General features: G+C 44.4%; 2 protein-coding genes across 19 annotated transcripts in view; both read right to left on the reverse strand.

Annotated features, from left to right (window-relative positions):
* GARNL3 (GTPase activating Rap/RanGAP domain like 3) overlaps window positions 1-21043 on the reverse strand; it is a 598754-nt gene that overhangs the window by 405549 nt on the left and 172162 nt on the right. The gene's annotated exons all lie outside the window — the stretch shown is intronic.
* RALGPS1 (Ral GEF with PH domain and SH3 binding motif 1) overlaps window positions 1-21043 on the reverse strand; it is a 309219-nt gene that overhangs the window by 231972 nt on the left and 56204 nt on the right. For 17 of the 18 annotated variants that reach the window (XR_007719610.1, XM_050760039.1, XM_050760032.1 and 14 more), the window contains exon 4: window positions 15295-15345. The exons of the other annotated variant lie outside the window; for it this stretch is intronic. Coding sequence is in view for 16 of the 17 variants with exons in the window: in XM_050760039.1 (XP_050615996.1) it covers window positions 15295-15345 (51 nt within the window). In the remaining variant the exon portion in view is untranslated. The remainder of the gene's footprint in view (window positions 1-15294; window positions 15346-21043) is intronic. 18 annotated transcript variants of the gene reach the window in all.

Here is a 21043-nt window from a genome sequence, read left to right on the forward strand (position 1 = left end):
ATTCGATAAAACTCAAATATCCATTCCAGATTAAACTCTTAGTAAATGAGGAATACAAGGAAATTTCCTCAACCTGATAAAAAGGCATCTATGAAAAACCTACTGCTAACATACATCATCCTTAATGAGTAAAGACCACTTTTCTTCTAAGATCAGTACCACGCCAAGGATATCTGCTCTCATCACTTCTGCCCAACATTGTACTAGAGGCTATAGCCCATGCAACAAGGCAAGAAAAAGAAACAATAGCATCCAGTTCAGAAAGAAACAAGACTGTCATTATTCACAGAGACATCATCATCTGGGTAGAAAATCCCACATATATTTGGCAAAAGATGTATAAGGCCTATACAATGCAAACTATGTAACATTACTAAATTAGAGAAGATCTATATACATGAGGTGATATACTGTGCTATGGGTCCTTAGTGTTATGAGTCCTTAATACATGGAGTTACATTGTGTTTCATGGTTCAGGTGATGCAGTATCATTAAAATGTCAATCCTCCCCAAATGGATCTACAGATTCAACACAATGACCATCAAAATCCCAGCAGACTTCTTTGGTAAAACTTAAGTTGATCCTAAAGTGCATATGGAAATGCCAAGGATTAGAATAGTCAGAACAATTTTGAAACAGAATAACAAACTTTAAGGACATACACTACCTAATTTCAAGAACAGTAGAAGGAGTGGAAGAGGAGGAAGGGATTGCAAAGAGGTATGAAAAAACTTTTGGGGTGATGGATATGTTCATTATATTGAGAAGGCGATGGTTTTACAGATACATACATATCAAACTGTTGACTTTAGTATGCACAGTTTATCATATGTAAATTATACCTCAATAATGCTGAAAATAATCTCATGCTATCCTCGTGTCTTTTTACAGACATAGAAACAGACTCAGAGAGGCTAAGTGACTTGACCATGGTCACAAAGATAGAAACCCAGGTCCTTCTTACTCCAGAGCCCAAGCTCTTAAGCTTTAAGCCATGCAAGTAGAAATGCTTTTCTACACACTTGTCATTCATCAAACAAGTATTGACAAGTATTGATCCTGTCATGTACCAGACACTGCTTACTCACTGCTTGCCATAAGGGATATAGCAATGACAGATGAGGTCCTACCCTTGGCAAGCTTTACATACTGCTGAGCCCAGAGCCCTTCTCAGCTTGACTTATTAGCACTGCCTATTGCTTTTCTCCTTATCACATCCCTGACTTCTCTCAAAAATTAAGAAACAATTTGTGACTTTCTGCCATGTACCAGGCTCATTCTAGGCCCCCTCTTACACAATCTTCTTAACTATCATAACACTATGAGATGGGAATCATTTCCACTTTACAGAGAAGAAAACGGAGACACAGAAAGATAAGGGAACTTGCCTATGATCACACAGCTACAGAGTAGCAGAGCCAAGTTTCAAATGCAGACCTTCCTGCCTCCAAAACTTATGATCCTCTCACTACCCCAAACTTCCTGGGATCATGCAGTTGTTCCCATGACAAGAGTTCAAACAAACCCTCTTTTCCTTGCAGACAAAAAAATCCCAACCAGGCGCCAAGTCCCCAAGGATGAAAACAGCTGTTCACCAAAGGCTCTGTTTTGTGTTATTAATTCACTTAAAAGGAAATTTGGTTTCTAACCAACACTAATGTCATATCCATGCTCAAGAAGGAGGAAAAAAAATGAGTTTCAAAGTTGCAAAGAGTTGGATCAAATGTGCTGCTGGCCTGTGTGTGTAGCCAGTTCAGACTCCTGCCCCAGTAGCCTCTCCCCACCCTTCAGGCAGGTCTTTTCCTGCGGCTCAGAGAGGAACTCCAGCCCCTACTCTTATCTCCACCATGAAATGAACAGAGTTGAGGGAATTCCTTTTCTACTCTGTTTCCATTGTGACAAGAAATTGTTAAAACAGACCAATTCCTAGAAAATGTGCAAATAATAAATGTGAACTCAGAGCGGTAACAAATTAGACAGCTGTTTAGCCTTTGGGTGCTAAGTAACAACAGCTCTAATGAGTCGTATGCTGAGAGTCATCCTTTCTATGTCTCAGCCCCAACTTGTGGACACCAAGACTGCCCCTACTACCTAATCCAGTTTTTTGAACAAAGAAAGGCAGATAGCATACAAGTGGAAAGGATTCAAGGGATTTCAGTATTATTACTATTGCTACATCCTAAATGTATTCGACAAATAATAAACAACATCAGGCACTGCATTAGGTCACAGGAGTCAGGGATGAAGAGTACTGGCATGATCTCTGCATTCCTGGAGTTCACAAACCAGGAGGGAGACAAACTTTGAACTCATAATTCAAACTTTTAAAAGTCGTAATATCTCAGTACAATGGTGAAAAGTGCCATATGTAAGAAGTGCCACGTGTATGAGGCAGCTATGAGAGGGAACATGAGAAGAAGGAGCACTACCTCGGAGCTCTGACTGCTCGTCATCTCCCGGAGGCAGAGCAGAGCATTCCAGGCAGAAGGCACAACCTGTGCAGAAGTGCTCAGACAGGAGTGAACGCCAGGGAGGCTGTGGTGTACACACAAAGTGGTGAACTGGAGCAGGAGAGTCAGGAGGTCTGCTGCTGGCCTATTTCACAGAACCTGGGAGGCTGCATGAAGGTGGGGCTGCATGAAGGGGGATCTGCATCCTAGAAGCAGTGGGGAGCCACAGAGGGCTCTAAACAGGGCAGGCACATGGTCAGACTTTGGCTTTAGAAAGATGTCTCTGGTTCCAAAGAGGAGGCTGGGGGATGGAACTTAATGTGGGGAGACATGAAAAGGCTGCTGCCATCATTCAGAGGAGGGGTGGCAGTAGATTGGACTAGGGTAGTGTAGCAGAGAGAAATGGTCTGAGAAAACTGCCCAGCATGTGACCTGAGAGAGGGGTTTTAATGATGTCAGTGAAACCGATCTCCACTTTACAAACGACTGCCTGCTGGCCACGTTATTCCCTCTCCGAGGGCCAAACACTGTGATTCCAAGGAGCAGCAAAGACACACAGGGTTTGTCCAACGTCCAACACTGACCTCGGCTTTCTGGAATGCCTGCTTCTTCAGAGCAGGCAAACAGCATCCAGACAAAAGGCCAGAGGGTCAGGTTCCTGGACCCACAGGCAGTGTTTTCCTGAACTGCAACGTGTCATGTGGCCTGGAGGAAACTGTGGACTTCTGCAGGGAGCCTTCCATGCCGGCAGGCCAGCCTTTCTGTAAACCAGAAAGGGACCCAACAGATGCTGGTCAAGTCAAGCTCAAGCAAGGTCTCAAGCTTCAGCCTGATACAGGGAAGGGTGAAATCAAATCCCTCTAGAGTAAGTGTCCCACAGGAACATGTCTTTTATCTGAAGAATACCTCCTTTGTCCCAAAACATTTCTGTTAATGCTGCTCTCACCTCCTCATTCTAACCAGAACTGCCTTTTCCTTAAAACACACTTCAGAGGAACTTAGCAGGTTCCCTCCAGGGCCACAGACAATGAGGAAGAGGGAGAGGACCAGCAGGCCTACCCAGACCACCCCTGGCCTGCCTTCCACTAACACTGAGCACCTGGTCTGTGCCTCAAACCTAGGAGTAGATACTGGGGATGTTCTGGTTCCTCGCCTCCAAGGTCCACAGTCCAGACCCACAGCTTGTCTTCTGGGAGGCCCAAGCTGGGTCCTGACACCTCTACTTCCCCTCCATGCTGCTGTCTGCTCTCCCACTATGATGCTCCCTTGCCTGTAGCTCTGGCTTGAGTCTTCCCCTCCTCCCATTCTCCTGCTGTCACCTCCACACACTTCACTAAACTTCTCACTTCTGGGTGCCCCCATGCCTCAATCTCCTCTGTGCTCCACAAAGGCACCGCCATCACACCTTCAAGCACGGAGCCGCCCCACCTCAAAGACCCTGAACTCTGAAATCCTCCTCCCTCCATTATTTCCTGGCTTCCCTCCCCTTCCCCTAACCAAATCTGTGCTTTGCCCTCTTCTTGACTTTTGGTCCTTCAGTGATGATGATGATGATGATGATGATGATAAGATGGGGTCTTGCTATGTCGCCCAGGCTGGCCTCAAACTCCTAGGCTCAAGTGGTCCTCCCACCTTGGCCTTCTGAGTCCTTCAGCCTTCTTTCAGGCCATCAGCTGTCTCTGGCCCTTCTGGCCTCCCTCCCTCCAAGCAAAACATTGCTGATCACCCTGCTTGACTTAACTAGGCCTCCTCCTACCTCTAGAGCCACTTTCTCTGCATCCTTCCTTGCCCCCTGTTCTTCCTTCTGCTCCCTAAGTAGACAGCCCACTTTTCTTCAGGCACACCTACAGCCTGCTTCCTCTCATCTTGGCCCTCGCAGCAGCCGCACAACCAGTGTAACATCAGGCCCTGCCCTTCTCTCCAGTGTGACCACCTTGCCTCATGCAGACCATGGCAAAATCCTCCTAACTAGTATCCCTGACTACAGTTGGTTCTGTCTCAGTTGAAATGAACGTCCTAAAACACAAATCTGTTCATGGTGTGCCCCTTTTAAAATCCTTCAGAGGGCTGGGTATGGTGGCATACACCTGTAGTCCCGGCTACTTGGGAGGCTAAGGTGGGAGGATTGCTTCAGCCCAGGAGTTTGAGGCTGCAGTGAGCTATGATCATGCCATTGTACTTTTAGCCTGGGCAACATAGAAAGACTTTGTCTCTATTTTTTGTTTTTTTAAATATCTCAGTGAATGCCCAGTGCTAACAAGATAAAGCTCAAACTCCTTAGTCAGGCACATCTAAGCCTCCCTTCCAAGCCTCATTGCCCTCTCCTGCCAACTCAAACTGCCTGGCCCAACCTGGCTCTCTTGACATGTGTCCATGCTCCTCAAAGATGCCAGGCCTTGTATGTGAAGGTTTCAGTGCAAGGCCCCTGAATCTCTCGTCCCCCCGCCCCACCCGCCAGGCTTGAGGCTCTTTCTTTCTTGCCACCTCCTTTGCTGCTGACCTCACCGTTGCAAGGTCCTTGTATTTCCTGGCCACTCATCCTCTGGATTTTGGTCCTGATCTTGCAGGAGAGACCTAGATATACTTCTTACTTCATGACAGACTTCCACTGTTCTCCAAACACCCACATGCAACTGAATCTTTCTGCTTTTGCAATGCTCTTGGCCACCCCATTCTCCTGGCTTCCTTATTCAAACATCCCCTTCTGTGGGACACGCTCCTTGCCTTCCGCCCATCCCCACCCTCACTCTCTCCTTGATATGCTAGCCCCCCAACCCCTGAATACTTCTTGATTACTATTTATTTACACATCTGCCTGACTCAGGTTGGATTGTGCTGAGGTCCCCTTCATCACCTCTCCAGCATTTAGCACAGTAGATTGATGAATGAGTGAAGGCACGGCTGACTACTGGGAAATGTGACAGTGGGGATGGAACAATGTTGGCAGGGGCAGTGAGAAGACTGGAAAAAACACGGCCACTTAGGAAAGCTTTCCACCTCACTGAAATTGGTACCCACTGCCCAATGCCCCAGCTGCCAGTCGGCAAGGGAATGAAACACTGACTTCTGGTAAGCCTTTGGCGTGTACCAACATCCCTGGCAATGATGCCCTGGCAGAGCACAGAACTGAGGGAAGAGCAGGTTCTCTTTTTCTTCTCTCAAGAACACCAGGCACCAAAAGCTAAGCACATCACTTGTCTTTTCAAAGACATTTTGCCTGAAATTCCCTTTCCAACTGCCCCAACTCCCCAAATCACCAATAAGATATGATCTCTTTCAGCCTTCAAGGCCTAGTGATAATGTCCCAACCCCAGGACTGAGTGAGTTTCCCACATGATGTTTGCAGGGCCCCTAGGGCACCATGGTGTATGTCTTGTTCTAGACCTCAGTCTCCCAGCTATCCAGGGCACCAGGATATGGACCTAGGTCTGAAGGATTCCAGGTACCATGCTCTTAAACACTCTGCCACTCAGGTATCACCTCCTCTGGGGCACTGGCTCCTGCACAGGCATCACTGAATATTCTGAGCAGCAACCTCCCATCTATAACCCACATTGCCTATTCAAACTATACATTGGTGAAATGATAGCCACGCGTAACTAGGAACTTGCTTGGTACAGGCACCGTACTAAGTTCTTACATGCCCATTGTAAGGTAAAAGCTATGATTTCCGCCCCCCGCCAAATTTACACATGAGAAAATTGAGGCATAAAGAAAATACATGACTTGTCCTAAGTCTCCAAGCTAGAGGGGTGAGGCTGGGACTCAACCTCGGCTTCATCAGATCAAAGTTCATGCTCTTCAAGCTGTGTGGCTTTAACAGACCCAGCAGCTCAGCTATGACAGAACCCTGGGTTGAATAAAGCACAGGTTGTGCCCATTTTCAGCACATTCTAAGAACAGCAGTTCCCCCTTGGTGCTGCTCCATGTTAAAACTAATGACAAAAAGAGTTCTGACATTTAGACCAGTCTCTGAGAACTGCTGTGCCTTCAATTCCATAGGCTGGGAACTGGGCATACTGACAGATTTGGCAAGGAGTTCTGGTAGAGACAAAACACCACCCTGAAAACATACCCTTTTAGAAGGCTGCTGCCACCAGGACCTTCAGACAGACCTCCTTTACAATGCAGCCCCTGCTCCGAGCCCTTGCAGCCAGGAATCCACCCAGGAATCCATCCTGCAACCCAATCCACCACAGTGGCAATGCGGCTCTAGGCCACAACTTGTAAGTTCAACACAGCTATGAGATATTATTGCTACAAAGCTATATCTGCACTAATACACCAATTTTTGATAAACTTGGTCACTCGTTAGAGTCACCAGGGGACAGGGTAGTTATGGTTCCGTATTTGTAACTTCCATTTTCCTTAGTCTCTGCCAATCCTTAACTCACCGTCTGCCTGGCTTCCTCTAAGCCCTGAAATGATGTTCTTTGTGGTCCCCCTTGCAGAAACCAGCAGAAGTCATGAAAAGCCACAGCTCCACTCTCAGTTATCAACTGCATTTGGAAACATGAATCTTCAAAAGGCTGAGCTCACCAGGAAATACCCTTGCTTTGTGGGAAGTGGTTACACCACAAAACAGACACCCTGGTAATACCGCTCCTTTGATTGGCACACCCCCACCCCCGCTTGGCAGTGTGCCTCAACACAGCCAGATAATGTTCTCCTGTGGCGCTTCCCCTATTCAGGCATCCATTCACACTCCACTCATTCAACAAATATTTACTATGTACTGTGTTCCAGGTACTGGGATTATGACAGGGTATCTCAGTATGCAGACCCTCTAGAACCAAGTTAGCATAACCCTCCTTTTCTGTCCTGGTGCTTCCAAAGACCTTTAAGGGAAAAGTCCAGCGAGGAGGCCTACTTGGGTATATAAGTAGTAGGAAAGAGAGGAGACAAGAAGTAAAAGAACTAACTGCAAGAAAATGTTAAACTTTGACCAGCAGTCTACTGATTAGTAGTAATACTGGTATGATCATTTTTTAACTATTTTACATATATATGATGGGATAATATAAAAAAGTAACTAATGTTGCTAGGAACCAAAATTGTCATTGTAAAATAAAATATATAAATATCAAGGGAATTAAGTAACAACTCTATAATCTTAGATTTGAATTGGAAAGACCAGTATTATATTTTTACGAGATAATGTAGTATAACGAACAATCCTCAAATCTCAGATGCTTACAACAACATTTATTTCATGCTCATAGGTCTGTAGATGATGCAGCTCAGCTCAGCTCTGCCGGGTTGGCTTTGGCTTGTCTCAGGGTGGAATCTAGACTTCGAGTCAGTTCAGGTCAACTGTAATGTCCTCATTTGGGGACTGAAGATAAACAAGCAACAGTTACTGGTACAGCATGGAGAAGGGAAGTTCCAAGACAGCTGGCCGAGGGTTGCCATGCCTCTCACCAGCTCAGCTCAGATCTGTACACTGCCATGCTGCCCACATTCCATGGGCAAAACCGAGTCCAGGGCCAAGCCCAAAGTCAATAGGGTGGAGAGATATACACCACCCACAGTGAAGGTATGACAAGGTGTAAGGAGAGAAGGAAGAATTATGGAGAAATAATATCATCTACCCTAACTATGAACTCATGACTTCTTCCTTTTAAAAAATAACTATTTACTACTTTTGTCCATGGCAAAGGCTTAAAAGCAATGGCAACCCAGTAATACTGAGTAATCTTCACCCAGATTATGGTTTCTAAATAATATTCCCCACTAAAAGAAACCCCCTGAAGGAATGCCTAATTCCAGGTCTGCAACAGAAAACATGCAACATAACCCTGGGGATCTTGTTGGGCCAAAAAGTATGGGAAGCAATCAAAAATGAACGGGATCATGTTAAAAAGACACAGCAGCCAACATAAAAGGGATCCTACTGGTCAAAGACAGGACAATTGGTATACCAAAAATAATGGTGACTATAACTGACTGAAACACACAGGATGTATAATAAACATCCACGAGTTCATTATGATGGAGGAGAGAGACTGCTCACCAAAAACAAAAACAAAGCAGTTACACACCCACAAGTCACCATTAAAGGTAAGCGGGGCACCAGCTGCTTACTCGAAAATTGATAATTAAAAGGAAAGAATTAAATATGTACAAGTAGCCCTAGCTGATGAGGAAACATTCTTCTTAAGAATTTCAGCTATAAGAGTCAGGTGTGGCAGCTCATGCCTGTAATCTCAGCTACTGGGGAGGCTGAGGCAGGATAACTGCTTGAGGCCAGGAGTCCAAGACCAGCCTGGGCAACACAGTGATATCATGTCTCTTCAAATTTTTTTTTTAAATTAGCCAAGCATGGTGGCACACATATGTAGTCCTAGATACTCAGGAGGCTGAGGCAGAGGATGGCTTAAGCCCACGAGTTTGAGGCTGCAGAGAGCTATGTCCACACCACTGCATTAGAGCCTAGGTGACATAGCAAGACTCTGTCTCTGAAAAAGAAAAAAAAAAAGAGAGAGAGAAAAGTCGCCATTTTGCTAGGCCGAATAAAATACTCAATTCAGGCAAAGATCATTGACAGACAAAATAATTAGGTAAAAGGTAGATTGTGAACTTTACAATGAAGGAATAAAACAGTCACCACCTGAACTCATCAATAAATCTTCACATGACAAAGAACAAAACAACTGGATGTCTCCTGATGTGATATGTGATACCAAGTACCCAGCACCACCTAGGACACATTCTTTCCAAAAAGACTGACCCAAAATCCAATCAAGCCTCTTGGGTTAACTTCTAATTGAAAGAAAATAGGCGACAAGTGAACAAGTTAAGCCACCAAGAGGAAGCAGAATATTTACAATTTAGAATATTACACAGTGCAACTTTCAGTAAGTTAAGCGCATGAGGGAGGAGAGGGAGGATGGACTACACTAGAATCAAAAGGAATTTGAGAAACATAACAACCAACCAAATGCAACGTGCAGGCCCTGGAATTGTCACTGCTGTTAGTGAGTTTTGTTTGTTTCTGAGACAACTGGGGAAATTTGAAATTCCCCCAATTTGATCCTAAAGAATTATTGCTAATTTTGTTAGGTGTGAAAATGCTATTATGATTATGGTAGAAAATAACTTTTTAAAGAGCTACATCTGAAGTTTGAAGGAGGGAAATAATAGGATGTTAGGCATTTGCTTTCAAAGATTTCCAGGAATAAATAAAAAAAGAAAAAAAGAGGTAAATGAAGCAAATATGGCAATTGTTGGATCTAGGTAACAGGTATACAAAGGTTCATTTTACCACTCTGCCTATATAAATCCAGTATGTGTGTATACATGTCTATTCGAAATTGTTAACAATAAGAAATGTTTAAAAAGAATAGGGCTGGGCGCATGGCTCACGCCTGTAATTACAGCACTTTGGGGGACCAAGGTGGGCGGATCACCTGAGGTCAGGAGTTCGAGACCAGCCTGGCCAACATGGCGAAATCCTGTCTCTACTAAAAACACAAAAATTAGCCAGGTGTGATGGGGGGTTCTTGTAATCCCAGCTACTTGAGAAGCTGAGGCAGGAGAACTGTTTGAACCCGGGAGGAGAAGGTCGCAGTGAGCCGAGATCACGCCACTGCACTCCAGCCTGGGCAACAAGAGTGAAACTCCATCTCAAAAAAAAAAAGAAGAAGAAGAAGAAGAAGAAATATTTTAAAAGAATACGAAGGACAGGAAGGGGAACTGAGAGGCAGGAAGATAGGAGAACAGCAGGGCAGGGGACTGAGGCAGGAAGGCATGTATCCTAGGGCAAGCCAGAGACTGGCACAAAGGGACACTGGTGGGTGACAACCATAGTCACAGCCGCCACAACAACAACAACAATAGTAATAACAGCAGTAAACTCTGAACTCCTACTGCCAGGGTCCACACCTTGCTCCCATTACATACCCACTCCCATTACCACCCAGCTCAGGCAGTTACATTACCTCTTTGTGCCTAAGTTTCTACATCTATAAATGAAATAATAATTGCACCTGCCAGGGTAAATTGAGGATTAAATGACGTAACACATATAAAGTCTTTAACCACTCAACAAAATGCCTGGTATGCACTACACATTCAAAAATGGTTGATGTTGTTTCACTAGGTGCCAGCCTCTGTGCTAAGTACTCTATATGCATTATCTCATTTCCTTCTCCAAATAACCCTATGAGGGATGTACTCTTACTATGCCCACTCTATGAACAGGGAAACCAAAACTCAGAGAGGTAACATGACTTACCCAAGATCACATAGCTGGGGCACTGGCAAAGGCAAAATTGTGAAAGTTCCGGAGACTACCTGTATTTGACCTTCTGACCTGAGGCCTGTGGTAAGCAGTCTCCAAGGGGTCCCCCACTTCCTACTTGCTGGTGTCCAGCTGTTGTATAGTGCCCCCCTTGGTGAAGAGGGCTGATCTGTGATACTAATAGAATACCTGTGAAAATGACAGTATGTGAATTCTGAGCCAGGTCATGAAAGTCATTGTTGGCTCCTGTCTTGTTCTCTTGGGTCACTCATTCTAGGAGAAGTCAACTGCCATGCCATGAGGACACTCAGGGGCTCTATGAACAGTTCCACATGGCAAGGAATGGAGGATTCCTGCCAAGAGCCAGGCATTGTGCATGAGCCACCTTGGGAGCAGACTTTCCACCCCTAGTCAAGCCTTCAGATGACTACAGTCCCAGCCAACATCTTGACTACAACCTCCTGAGAGACCCTAAGCCAGGACCACCCAGCTAAGCCACTCTTGGATTCTTCACCCACAGAGACTGAGACAGATAAATGCTTATTATTTTAAGCTGCTAAGTGTGGGAGTGATTTGTTACATAGCAATAGAGGACTAATACAGTAATCATGGACTAAGTTATAATACTTAACATGTCTGAGCTTTAGCTTCCTCATATATAAAACAAAGACAATAACAGCAGGTACATCATAAGATTGTGATGAGGATTAAATGAGACCCTACATCTAAGGAGCCTAGCCTAGAGCCCGCACACAGTAAATGCTCAGGAAAACGTAAACGGCCCAGGCTACCCAGCAACAGTCCACATCAGCACCCACCTCTTTTCAAACCTGTGCACAGTGAGCCACTGGGCCTTCAGGGCTTAGGTCAGAGGGCTAGGGAGCCAAACAAGGACACAGAGGCAAGGGTCTGCATGGGCAAGGGTGTTGCCCACCACTCTATCACTGGGAGCTGCCCTCCAGATAAGCACCAGAAACTCAAGGACCCCCATGGCAGGGAGGGCTTTAGAAGCCTTTATGTTTAAATCTCCCCCACTCCTCCACCAATGCAAGTCTCCTTGGCCACACTCTCTGTGCATGCTAATCCCACTACCTGGAACATTCTTCTTCCAGAACCAGCCCTAATACCATCCAAAAGTATCCAGGTCTCACCATAACTCCTTATAGCTTGTTCAAAGCGTTTCAGATCTCCAAGGACAAAAATCATGTCCCTCAGGAACCTTCTTTTTTCAAGCTAAATACCCCCAGCTCCTCATTAATAAGCACAGAGTTGGCAAACAGCATGATGGGAAAGCAGAAACCTGAGCCAGGGTGGAAAAATGACCAGCTAGGAAGTGGCTGATGCCTTCCAGGACAACTCCAGAAGTCCAAATCACCGTATCTAAACCCAGCCAGGATCAATTCTCCAGTTGTGAAGGATCTGAACAGCCTAGGAAGGACTCATAAACTATATTGCTTACACAGTGGAGGCCTGGTAAGATGGCTGTTTCCACATCAAAAGAGGTAAGAGCCCACTATGCAGTGCAGGAGTCGGGCTACACCCACATGCAACAGGGGCTGAGAGTTTGAGCTCTAGGCTCAGGGCTCAGACAGGCTTGGTTCAAGTCCTGGCCACAGGGTCCATGGTTAATGTTCTTCTTCTTATCTCTGTGGGCTGAATTAAGGGTAATCTTAGTTACTAGGCAAGAAAAAATCTTTAGAAAATTAGGATTTCACAAAGCAAATTTCTGTCAGTCTTACAATCACTATATAAGACAACTAGAAATTTGAAAATTAGGATTTCACAAAGCAAACTGCTATCGGTCTCAAAATCACTACATCCCTGGTTCTCATCCAACTGGAACCCTCGAGGGTGCCCAGTCAAAAGCAGATTCCTGAGTCCCATTCTAAACCTAAGCATTTAGAATCTCTAAGGATGAAGCCTAGGCATTTGTAATTTTTAAAAAATAATTCCCAAGTGGATTCTGATGCACAGCCAGGGTTGAAAGGCACTGGTCTACAAGTTTCCTGATCTCCTGGGAGCCTAGGTCACTCACAGCACCCATCTTGCTCTCAGACACTGGCCTCTGCATACTTACAATTGTACTTTATTCATGCCCTTCCAACTCTGGGGTGGTCCAGCCACAACATGGCAAGCATCCCCAAGAGGAAAATTTTCAGTTTTCAGTCTGCTAACAATAACAACATCAGCAAAAAAGCTGGGGCAGCTCCCAGGGTGCTTCCTTTGACCACAGTTTTGACAATGAGGAACAAACTCTTCCATTTTTAGCTAACACATTATAGATTCAAAATGTTCAAGTTTGGGGTTTCTCCAGATACCTCAAAGCAACTAGTTCTGAATCCTCACTCCGCCTCAGAATTACCTGGGAAACTTTTACAAAATAGGGCTGATTAGGTTTCAGACTCCCATCAAGAGATTCAAGTTCAGACTCAATGGTCTGTGGGGGATTGTGGGGGAGGGGGCTCTGGGTACCCCCATGTTTCCAAGACTGTCCAGGTGATTCTGATGTGCAGCCACAATTAAGAACCACCGCTACAAGCTACAGTCTTGAAAACAAAACATCTCCACTCTAATGTCTTGTCACAACTTGAACTAAGATATGTATTGATGAGGTACCTTCCAAACTGCAGCGCCCTGAGGAAAAGTATTGGTCTGGCCTTGGTTATGCCTCTGAAGAGGAAGAAGCCCCCACCCACTTCCCTCCTTCCAGCAGCCTGGCAATGATCCCAGTCTCCTGGGCACATGCAGGTTCAGGGCTCACAGCAGGTGGGCTGTCCTCCTTGATGTTCGGATGAAGAAGAAAGCCCTAAATGTCTAAACTGCTCCAGATCAGAGCTAAGCAGAGAACATAATCAGAAATAGCTTCAGTTGAGAACCAAGGCAACCATCACACACCTATTCTACCAAAAGGCTCCAAGAGGCAGTGATTTGATGTTGTTTTTTTATTAGAAAGAATGGATCATACCACATTAGAACAAAACAGAAAAAGAATGGAAGTCAGTCAATTCAAAAAAAGCAAACGAAGCTCTGTTCCCCAACCCTAATGAACACAACACACACAGACACAAGCACACACACAATAATACAATAATACAAATAACTGCCACGTCTTCACATAAATGCTGAACAAAGCTAGTGGTACTAGTTTCCTCCTACTTTTCAGTACGCTACGTGCCAGCTCTCAGAAGGCTTGAACACTGTGCCTTTGTGTTAAGATATGCTCTTTGTCAAAGTCTAAACAGTCACAGTTCTGTAAGAAGAAATGCATTAAGAGTATTCTGGAATTCACACCCTAGTTGCAGCACTTTTTGATCTATCTCCGCAACCACACACCTCTCCTCTGAGGTCTGAACCTCACTCACAAGGCTGGGTCCCTCAGTGTTTGCCCATGTTGACCACATACTCTTGGCCTTAGGTGACTGGACCAGCACTGGACACACGCTATGCTGGCCTGGACTGAAATCTGCTGGTCCCAGTCTGGGGCGGTGACTTAAATGGAGATTATGTAAACATGGGCCCTTTCGAAAGGCCAAATCAGGTCAAATCAGACAAGAAAGCAGGAGAGAGAAGGAGAGGTAAAAGCAGAGCAGGAAGTAGGCACTGCCTGTGTCCTGGTGGCTCTCTGGGCGCCTGAACTCACTCCATGAATTCTGTAAAGTGCCCCTTTATCCTTGTAACAAATTCCTCTTCAGCCTATTCAGCTACCTCTTTTTTTTTTTTTTTTGAGACAGAGTCTCGCTCTTTTGCCCAGTCTGGAGTGCAATGGCACGATTATGGCTCACTGCAACCTTCACCTCCCGGGTTCAAGCAATTCTCCTGCCTCAGTCTCCCTATTCAACCACTTTGAAATGGATTTTTGTTTACCTGATCTCACATGCGCACACACATACACACACCCTGGGTAAAATAACCAAAACCTTGTTATCAATTGCCAAACATTTCCAGGAATTTTTTTAATACCAAAATCAACTGTTTACCCTTTATTGAATATGCTGTTTCTAAAAATGTACATATGCTTTTTTTTTTTTTTATTTTGACACTATTTTGCTCAGGCTGGTCTCAAACCCCTGGTCTCAAGCGATCCTCCTACCTAGGCCTCCCAAAGTGCTGGGATTACAGGTGTGAGCCACCACACCTGACCAATATATGCTTTCAATGTAAATATGTACATGTTTGCTACGGCAACTGGTTTCAAAAACAAAAACAAGGCAACCACCAGAATTTGGGATCAACAAAAAGAGAACTTTCTAGAAAAATGTTCCCTGACATCACTTCTTGAAAGTAAACATTTTCAGCAGCAGGAGCCCAGGAAAAGGAATGAGGGTGTCAAGACCTGACTCTCAGGTGTGGAGTCCTGTGGGTACCAACTGCTCCCAGCCCTGCCAGAGTAGCCCAGACAGGAGACATTCTCTGGAAAATCCAAATACTGGGCTCAAAAACACGAGCACCATCAAGAATAGAATGAGGTTTAAGTAGATAACATGCATTTATAGAGCCCTCAAGAGAGAAACTGAGAAACGGAGTCACTCCAACAGTGGCTGACTAAATCCTCGCTGCCCACCCACAGCATTAATAGAAGAGTATAAAGACAAAGTACAGACCTCCGGCTGGATAGCTTTAAACACAGGTATATCCATTAAAGTAATCTGGCTCTGCAACAAAAGAGAATCAATTTTAGAAAATACTGTGCATCAAAGATAACGGTCATGTTACTTTATACAGAGTCATATATATTCATAAAAATTATACTTTCTGCTTTGAGATAAAAAACAAGACAGAATACAGTAAAAAATTGGATACATTTCTGAAATGCCTCTCCTATCCCTTCCCCCTCTTCATAAATCCTGATCCACACCCTTCTTTCTTGAATGTGAGATGAACTTTCAATTTAGGAATTGATAAAAGCTGTTTGGAGGGTGGGCGTGGGAGAAAAGGGAACAGTTTGATTTGGAAATTTTCATACTATTTGAATGTTTATTTCAAGCATGAACTACTTTTGTAATTTTTAAAAGTTGTAGAAACAATATTCAAAATCAGAATGCTAAACAGAAACACTATTACTATAAATTCATTTTAAGGTTGTAGCTTATAGAAATTATATTTTTCTTCTGAAGTCACTGATACTGCCCCTAAATTATATGGTAGAGTGCTATTCAAGATGCACCCACAGACCAGCACGGGACCACAAACTGTTTATTCCACCAGCCCACAATGAGAGAAATACAGAAGCTGAGAGCAAGCATTTGGAACTTGCATAGCAATTTTTTACATGACCATGACATTTCCATTATATATATTTTAAGTATCTGTCCTCAAATTATTGGAAATGGAAAAAACTAGTACTTCATCACAGCCAGCTTTAAGAGGCAGCAATGTCATCAATAGAGAAGACACACATCAGGTTAAAAGCCTGTGCCCATCATAAGAACCTCATCTGGTGACAGTAAGAGGAAGCATCATGCTGACCATTTTTCAGACCAAGGCATGAACTGAACTGACTTCACATGATCCACCGACCTCCGTGTCACATGGGATGCCAATGTCAGTTAAGAGATGTCTCTGTGACATGCCAGGGAGAGGAGAGCTGAAGGCCTTTGGATGCCTTTAATGTGAGAAGACACTCTGTCCATTGAACACAGGCCATCCAGGATGACATGATACAGGGAACAAATGGCCTTTGGAGTCTACAGGGCTTGGGTGTATGTCTGGACACTGTCACTAAATGGCAATGTTCTCTTTGACACACAATCTCTCTCAGTCAGGTACCACATCTAGAAAATGACAATAATCCCTATTTTATGGGATCTTGGTGAAAATTCAAGACAAGAGGTAGCATTCCTGGCACCTGACAGATGCTCAATAAATACATAAGAGAGTGTGTTTATGTGTGTATATCTGAGTGTGTGTGTGTGTATATGGTGTGTGTGTGACTGTGAGTGTAAGTGTGTAAATGTGTATGTGTGAGCGTGTACATGTGTGCGTATGAAAGTGTGAGTATGTGTGTGACAGAGAGAATGTGTGTGTGTGTGTGTGTGTGTGTGTGTGTGTGTGTGTGTGAAAACGGAAGCCACACAGATGGGCGCAAGTACTGGCATGTGAACTTACGGTTCCTGACCAATACATAAGCTAGCAAATAAGGGACCATTAATTTGGTTGAATATGCATGCACTGAGGTTGCTCTAAAGAACATGTTAAAAATCCACTGAGCCAGTAAAATCCCTTGTATTAAGAATATATTGGAGAAAAATGGCAAATACACTCGAAGTGGTCCAAGGTCACTGGGTTCCTGAGAAGCACGGGATACAGGCCAAAGCAGACCATCCTTAGGCAGAGTGGAGAGGAAAACATGCAGCTGGCTTCAGTGGAGAGCCTCTTTGTCCTCTCCCAGGAGCTAGCGTTCCCCATGGAAACAGGGGTGAAATGCTGCCACTAATGGAAGCCTGGCTGCGAGGTGGGAGACAGGACCAGGAATAAGGAAGCACTGGAGCAGAATCTGAGCTCTTCTGCCTCCGGGTTCCACCCAACACCTCTTGATGTCAAGGGGACTCTTGACATCAGCATAATGTATCTGGCCCTCATAATCTGAGTGTTGAGTGGCTAGGAAGCCCTGAAGGCCTATAGGTCTATGTTTGGCCTAGAGCTACATGGCGCAAAGCTATGTCCTGAGCAGTGCAAACAGACTGGCATTTCTTCTGCCAGAGCTATCAAGATTGTTAGCCAAGTGCTTTTCATATTTGGATTAAGTCTGCCATCCTAGGGAACAGAAAGGCCTTGTAAAGACAGGAGATTTGAACTGAAAGCTCAGAGGACCTTGGAAATCTCCCCTGCAGTTCAAGTTAACACCCTATCCGGGAGAACCGGCAGGATGTTTGCAATGTCATTTAGGAAAAGAACCAAAAGTCTGCTAATGTGAAAATGAGAAAACTTCCTTTCCATCCTGCCACCAGTGCTAGGGTTTGCTACTGAATTTCCAGATGATTTATTAAAGCAGTGACCTGACATTTCACATTTTTCAGATAGTCCAAGTTTCAAATATTCTGCTCTCTGCTCAGACCATAAGTCAGAAAATGTGTTCAGGTGTTTTATTCAAAACAAACAACAACAGAGGTCACCAGACTTAGACTAGCTAGTCCAAAATACATAATGAGGTTTCAGAAGAATCTCTCCTACTTCTATCCTTTCGGTTCTGATTAAAGAAGACAGTGTCTAGAGCAAGGATATTTTGATATAAGATACTTATAAAGATCATCAGATTATCAATTTCATGCCATTTTACTACAAAGCCAAACATATGTTAAAGAGGTTGCTGATGAGTAATCCTTCCCCGGAAGATTGAACCCTCAAGGCCACTCAGTTTTACCAAAAAGGGGGTGGGAAGTATGGGTAGGGGGTGTGGTAAGAGGTGAGGTCAGGTCCTGTCACACTTCATAGCCAGCTCTCAGGACCACCTCAGGGCCCTGTCCCTCCCTCAGGAGAGGTACTTTGGTTTCCTGGAGAGAAAAGGCATTTTCTAGGGGCATGTTACAGACTCAACAGAAACATGAGACAAGGAGCCTCCCACTCTTGCTTCCAAGCAGCAAATCCGGCCAGTAGTGGGGCTGAGCGAGAACACTCCTAAGTCTCTTAATGGCCTATCCCTATTTCGAGAAATAAAGCGTTAACACAGGATGTTCAGTCAAGCCAGTCACCTGGCAATGGCTTCCTTAAGCCTAGTCCCTTCTCCCATCTCCTACTTCCTCCTAGTCCAGGGCCCTCTAAAAACCCAGGCTTTTAAGGGAAATGCCCGATCTCCACACATCGTTTCTGTAGAGATGAACACCGCAGAGTGGAGCGATCTACTGGAGCACTTCACAACGTGACTCTAACAGAACAGTGCTATTATGTGGATAAATGAAAGCTACTTGGTTAGCCAAAAAGGGAAAAAAAAAGTTTTTTGCACATGTTAAATGTAGTATTTCTCCTAACAGTGGCTGACTAAATCCTCTCTTCCCAGCCTCAGCCTTAGTGTAAGGGTCTTCCAGACCCCAAATAAACAACCAAAAAAAAACCTGTTGCCTTTACCCCACTCCACCAAGGCACGGCCAGGAGGGCTCACAGAACAAAGAGTAATCAGCTCCAAACATCCATTCCTGCTTTGACTCACAGAACCACAGAAAGCCCGTGTCTGGCAATTTTAGAAAAGAGTCGGGGATGGGTCTAGGAACTGTTCTGTTCCTTTTGAAAATTAATCTAGCAGTAACTTATTTAAAGCTTTTTAAACTTTTTATTTTTAAAAAATGTCAAACTAGGCTGGGCACAGTGATTCACACCTGTAATTTCAGCACTTTGGGAGGCCGAGGCTGGCGGATCACTTGAGGTCAGGAGTTCGAGACCAGCCTGGCCAACGTGGTGAAACCTGGTCTCTAATATAACATACAAAAACTAGCTGGGCATGGTGGTGCATGCCTATAATCCCAGCTGCTCAGGAGGCTGAGGCAGGAGAATTGCTTGAACCCAGGAAAAGGAGGTTGCAGTGAGCCAAAATCGCACCACTGCACTCCAGCCTGGGAGTGAGATTCTGTCTCAAAAAAATTTTTTTAAAAACTTAAAAAAAAGTCAAATCTACAAAAAAAGTCACAAAGACAAACACTGTATGACTCCACTTACATGAGGTAACTAGAAGAGTCAAAATCACAGAGACAGAAAGTAGAATAGTGGTTGCTGGGGGTTGGGAGGAGGGGGAATAGGGAGTTGTTTAATGGATACAGAGTTTCCATTTTGCAAGATGAGAACAGTTTTGGAGAATGGTTGCGTAACACTGTGATTGTACTTAACACTGCTGAATTGTATAATGAAAAATAGTTAAGATAGTAAATTTTATATCATGTATATTTTACCACAATCAAAACGAAAAAAGAACCACCCCAGAAGTTCTTCAATGTGCCTTGTCCCAATCACAAGTCTCTCTCCCACCAAAAGTAACCATTATTCTGACTTTCTTCAAGTTTTTCAAATAATTTAATCACTCAAGTATATATACCTACACATCATGGGGTAGTCCTGTCCACTTTTTAAAAATCTGGAAAGGTGCTATCTACCTGCCTACCTATCTGTCTATTTTAGAGACAGGGTCTTACTTGCTGTCCAGGCTTGGGTGCAGTGGTGTGATCACAGCTAGCGAGCTAACCTCAAACTTCCGGGTCCCAGTGATCACTCCTGCCTCAGCCTCCTGAGAAGCTAAAACTACAGGTATAAGCCACCATGCCCAGCTAACTTTTAAAAATTTTTTTTGTAGAGATGGAGTCTAGCTCTGTGGCCCAGGCTGATCTCTAACTCCTGGCCTCAAACAACAATCCTCCCACCACCTCCTCCCAAAGCACTGGGATTACAGATGTAAGCCACCATGCCCAACCTGATATGTACTTTTTTTTTTTTTTTTTTGAGATAGTCTTGCTCTGTCACCCAGGTTGGAGTGCAATGGCACAATCTCGGCTCACTGCAACCTCCACCTCCCGGGTTCAAGTGATTCTCCTACCTCAGCCTCCTGAGTAGCTGGGACTACAGGTGTGTGCCACCATGCCTGGCTAATTTTTGTATTTTTAGTAGAGACGGGGTTTCACCGTATTGGCCAGGCTGGTGTCAAACTCCTGACCTTGTGATCCACCCACCTCGGCCTCCCAAAGTGTTGGGATCACAGGCGTGAGCCACCACACCAGCTGATATGTACTTTTAAAATCTCTTTTAATCTACAAATATTCTCTCCATCCCTTTATATTCCTTGTAATATATCTGCTGAAGAATCCAAGCCATTTGACCTACACAGTTCTCCACACTTATGGAGCAGGTCAACGTGTTCTTCCTTTCTTGGTGTGTCTGCAAATCAGCAGCTGGACTCAGGGACTTCATCAGACACAGGTTCATCCCTTTGGCAAGACCGCAGGTGGCAGCATACTGCTTCATCAGGAGGCACACGATGGCTCTCCTTTCGTAATGTTAGTGGCTATTGATGCTCACTGCTTAGATATTTTCATTCACTGGGGTTACAAAATTATGATATTCCAATTCTTTCATTTCTTTTCCTTTTATTAACTGAACCAATTTAATAGACACTTTCCCTCATCTACTGTTTGGTTATCCAGTGTAGTTAGTTCAAAAGTAAAAGGCAGAACAAATGCTTGATTCTTTCCTTATATTTATCAGTTTTTAAGATGATAAACTGCCCTCCTATTATCATCCAAAGGTGACCCATTGCTTGATGAGTTTCAATCATTTGCAATTATTATCCTTTTGAAGCTCAAATTGTGCCATGATGGGGCAATGGGAGCTACTTCTAGCTAGCTCTTGAGTCCTTTTGCCACGGACCCTCCTATT

The sequence above is a fragment of the Macaca thibetana genome, chromosome 15, assembly GCF_024542745.1.
Source record: "Macaca thibetana thibetana isolate TM-01 chromosome 15, ASM2454274v1, whole genome shotgun sequence".
NCBI classification, from domain to species: Eukaryota; Metazoa; Chordata; class Mammalia; order Primates; family Cercopithecidae; genus Macaca; species Macaca thibetana.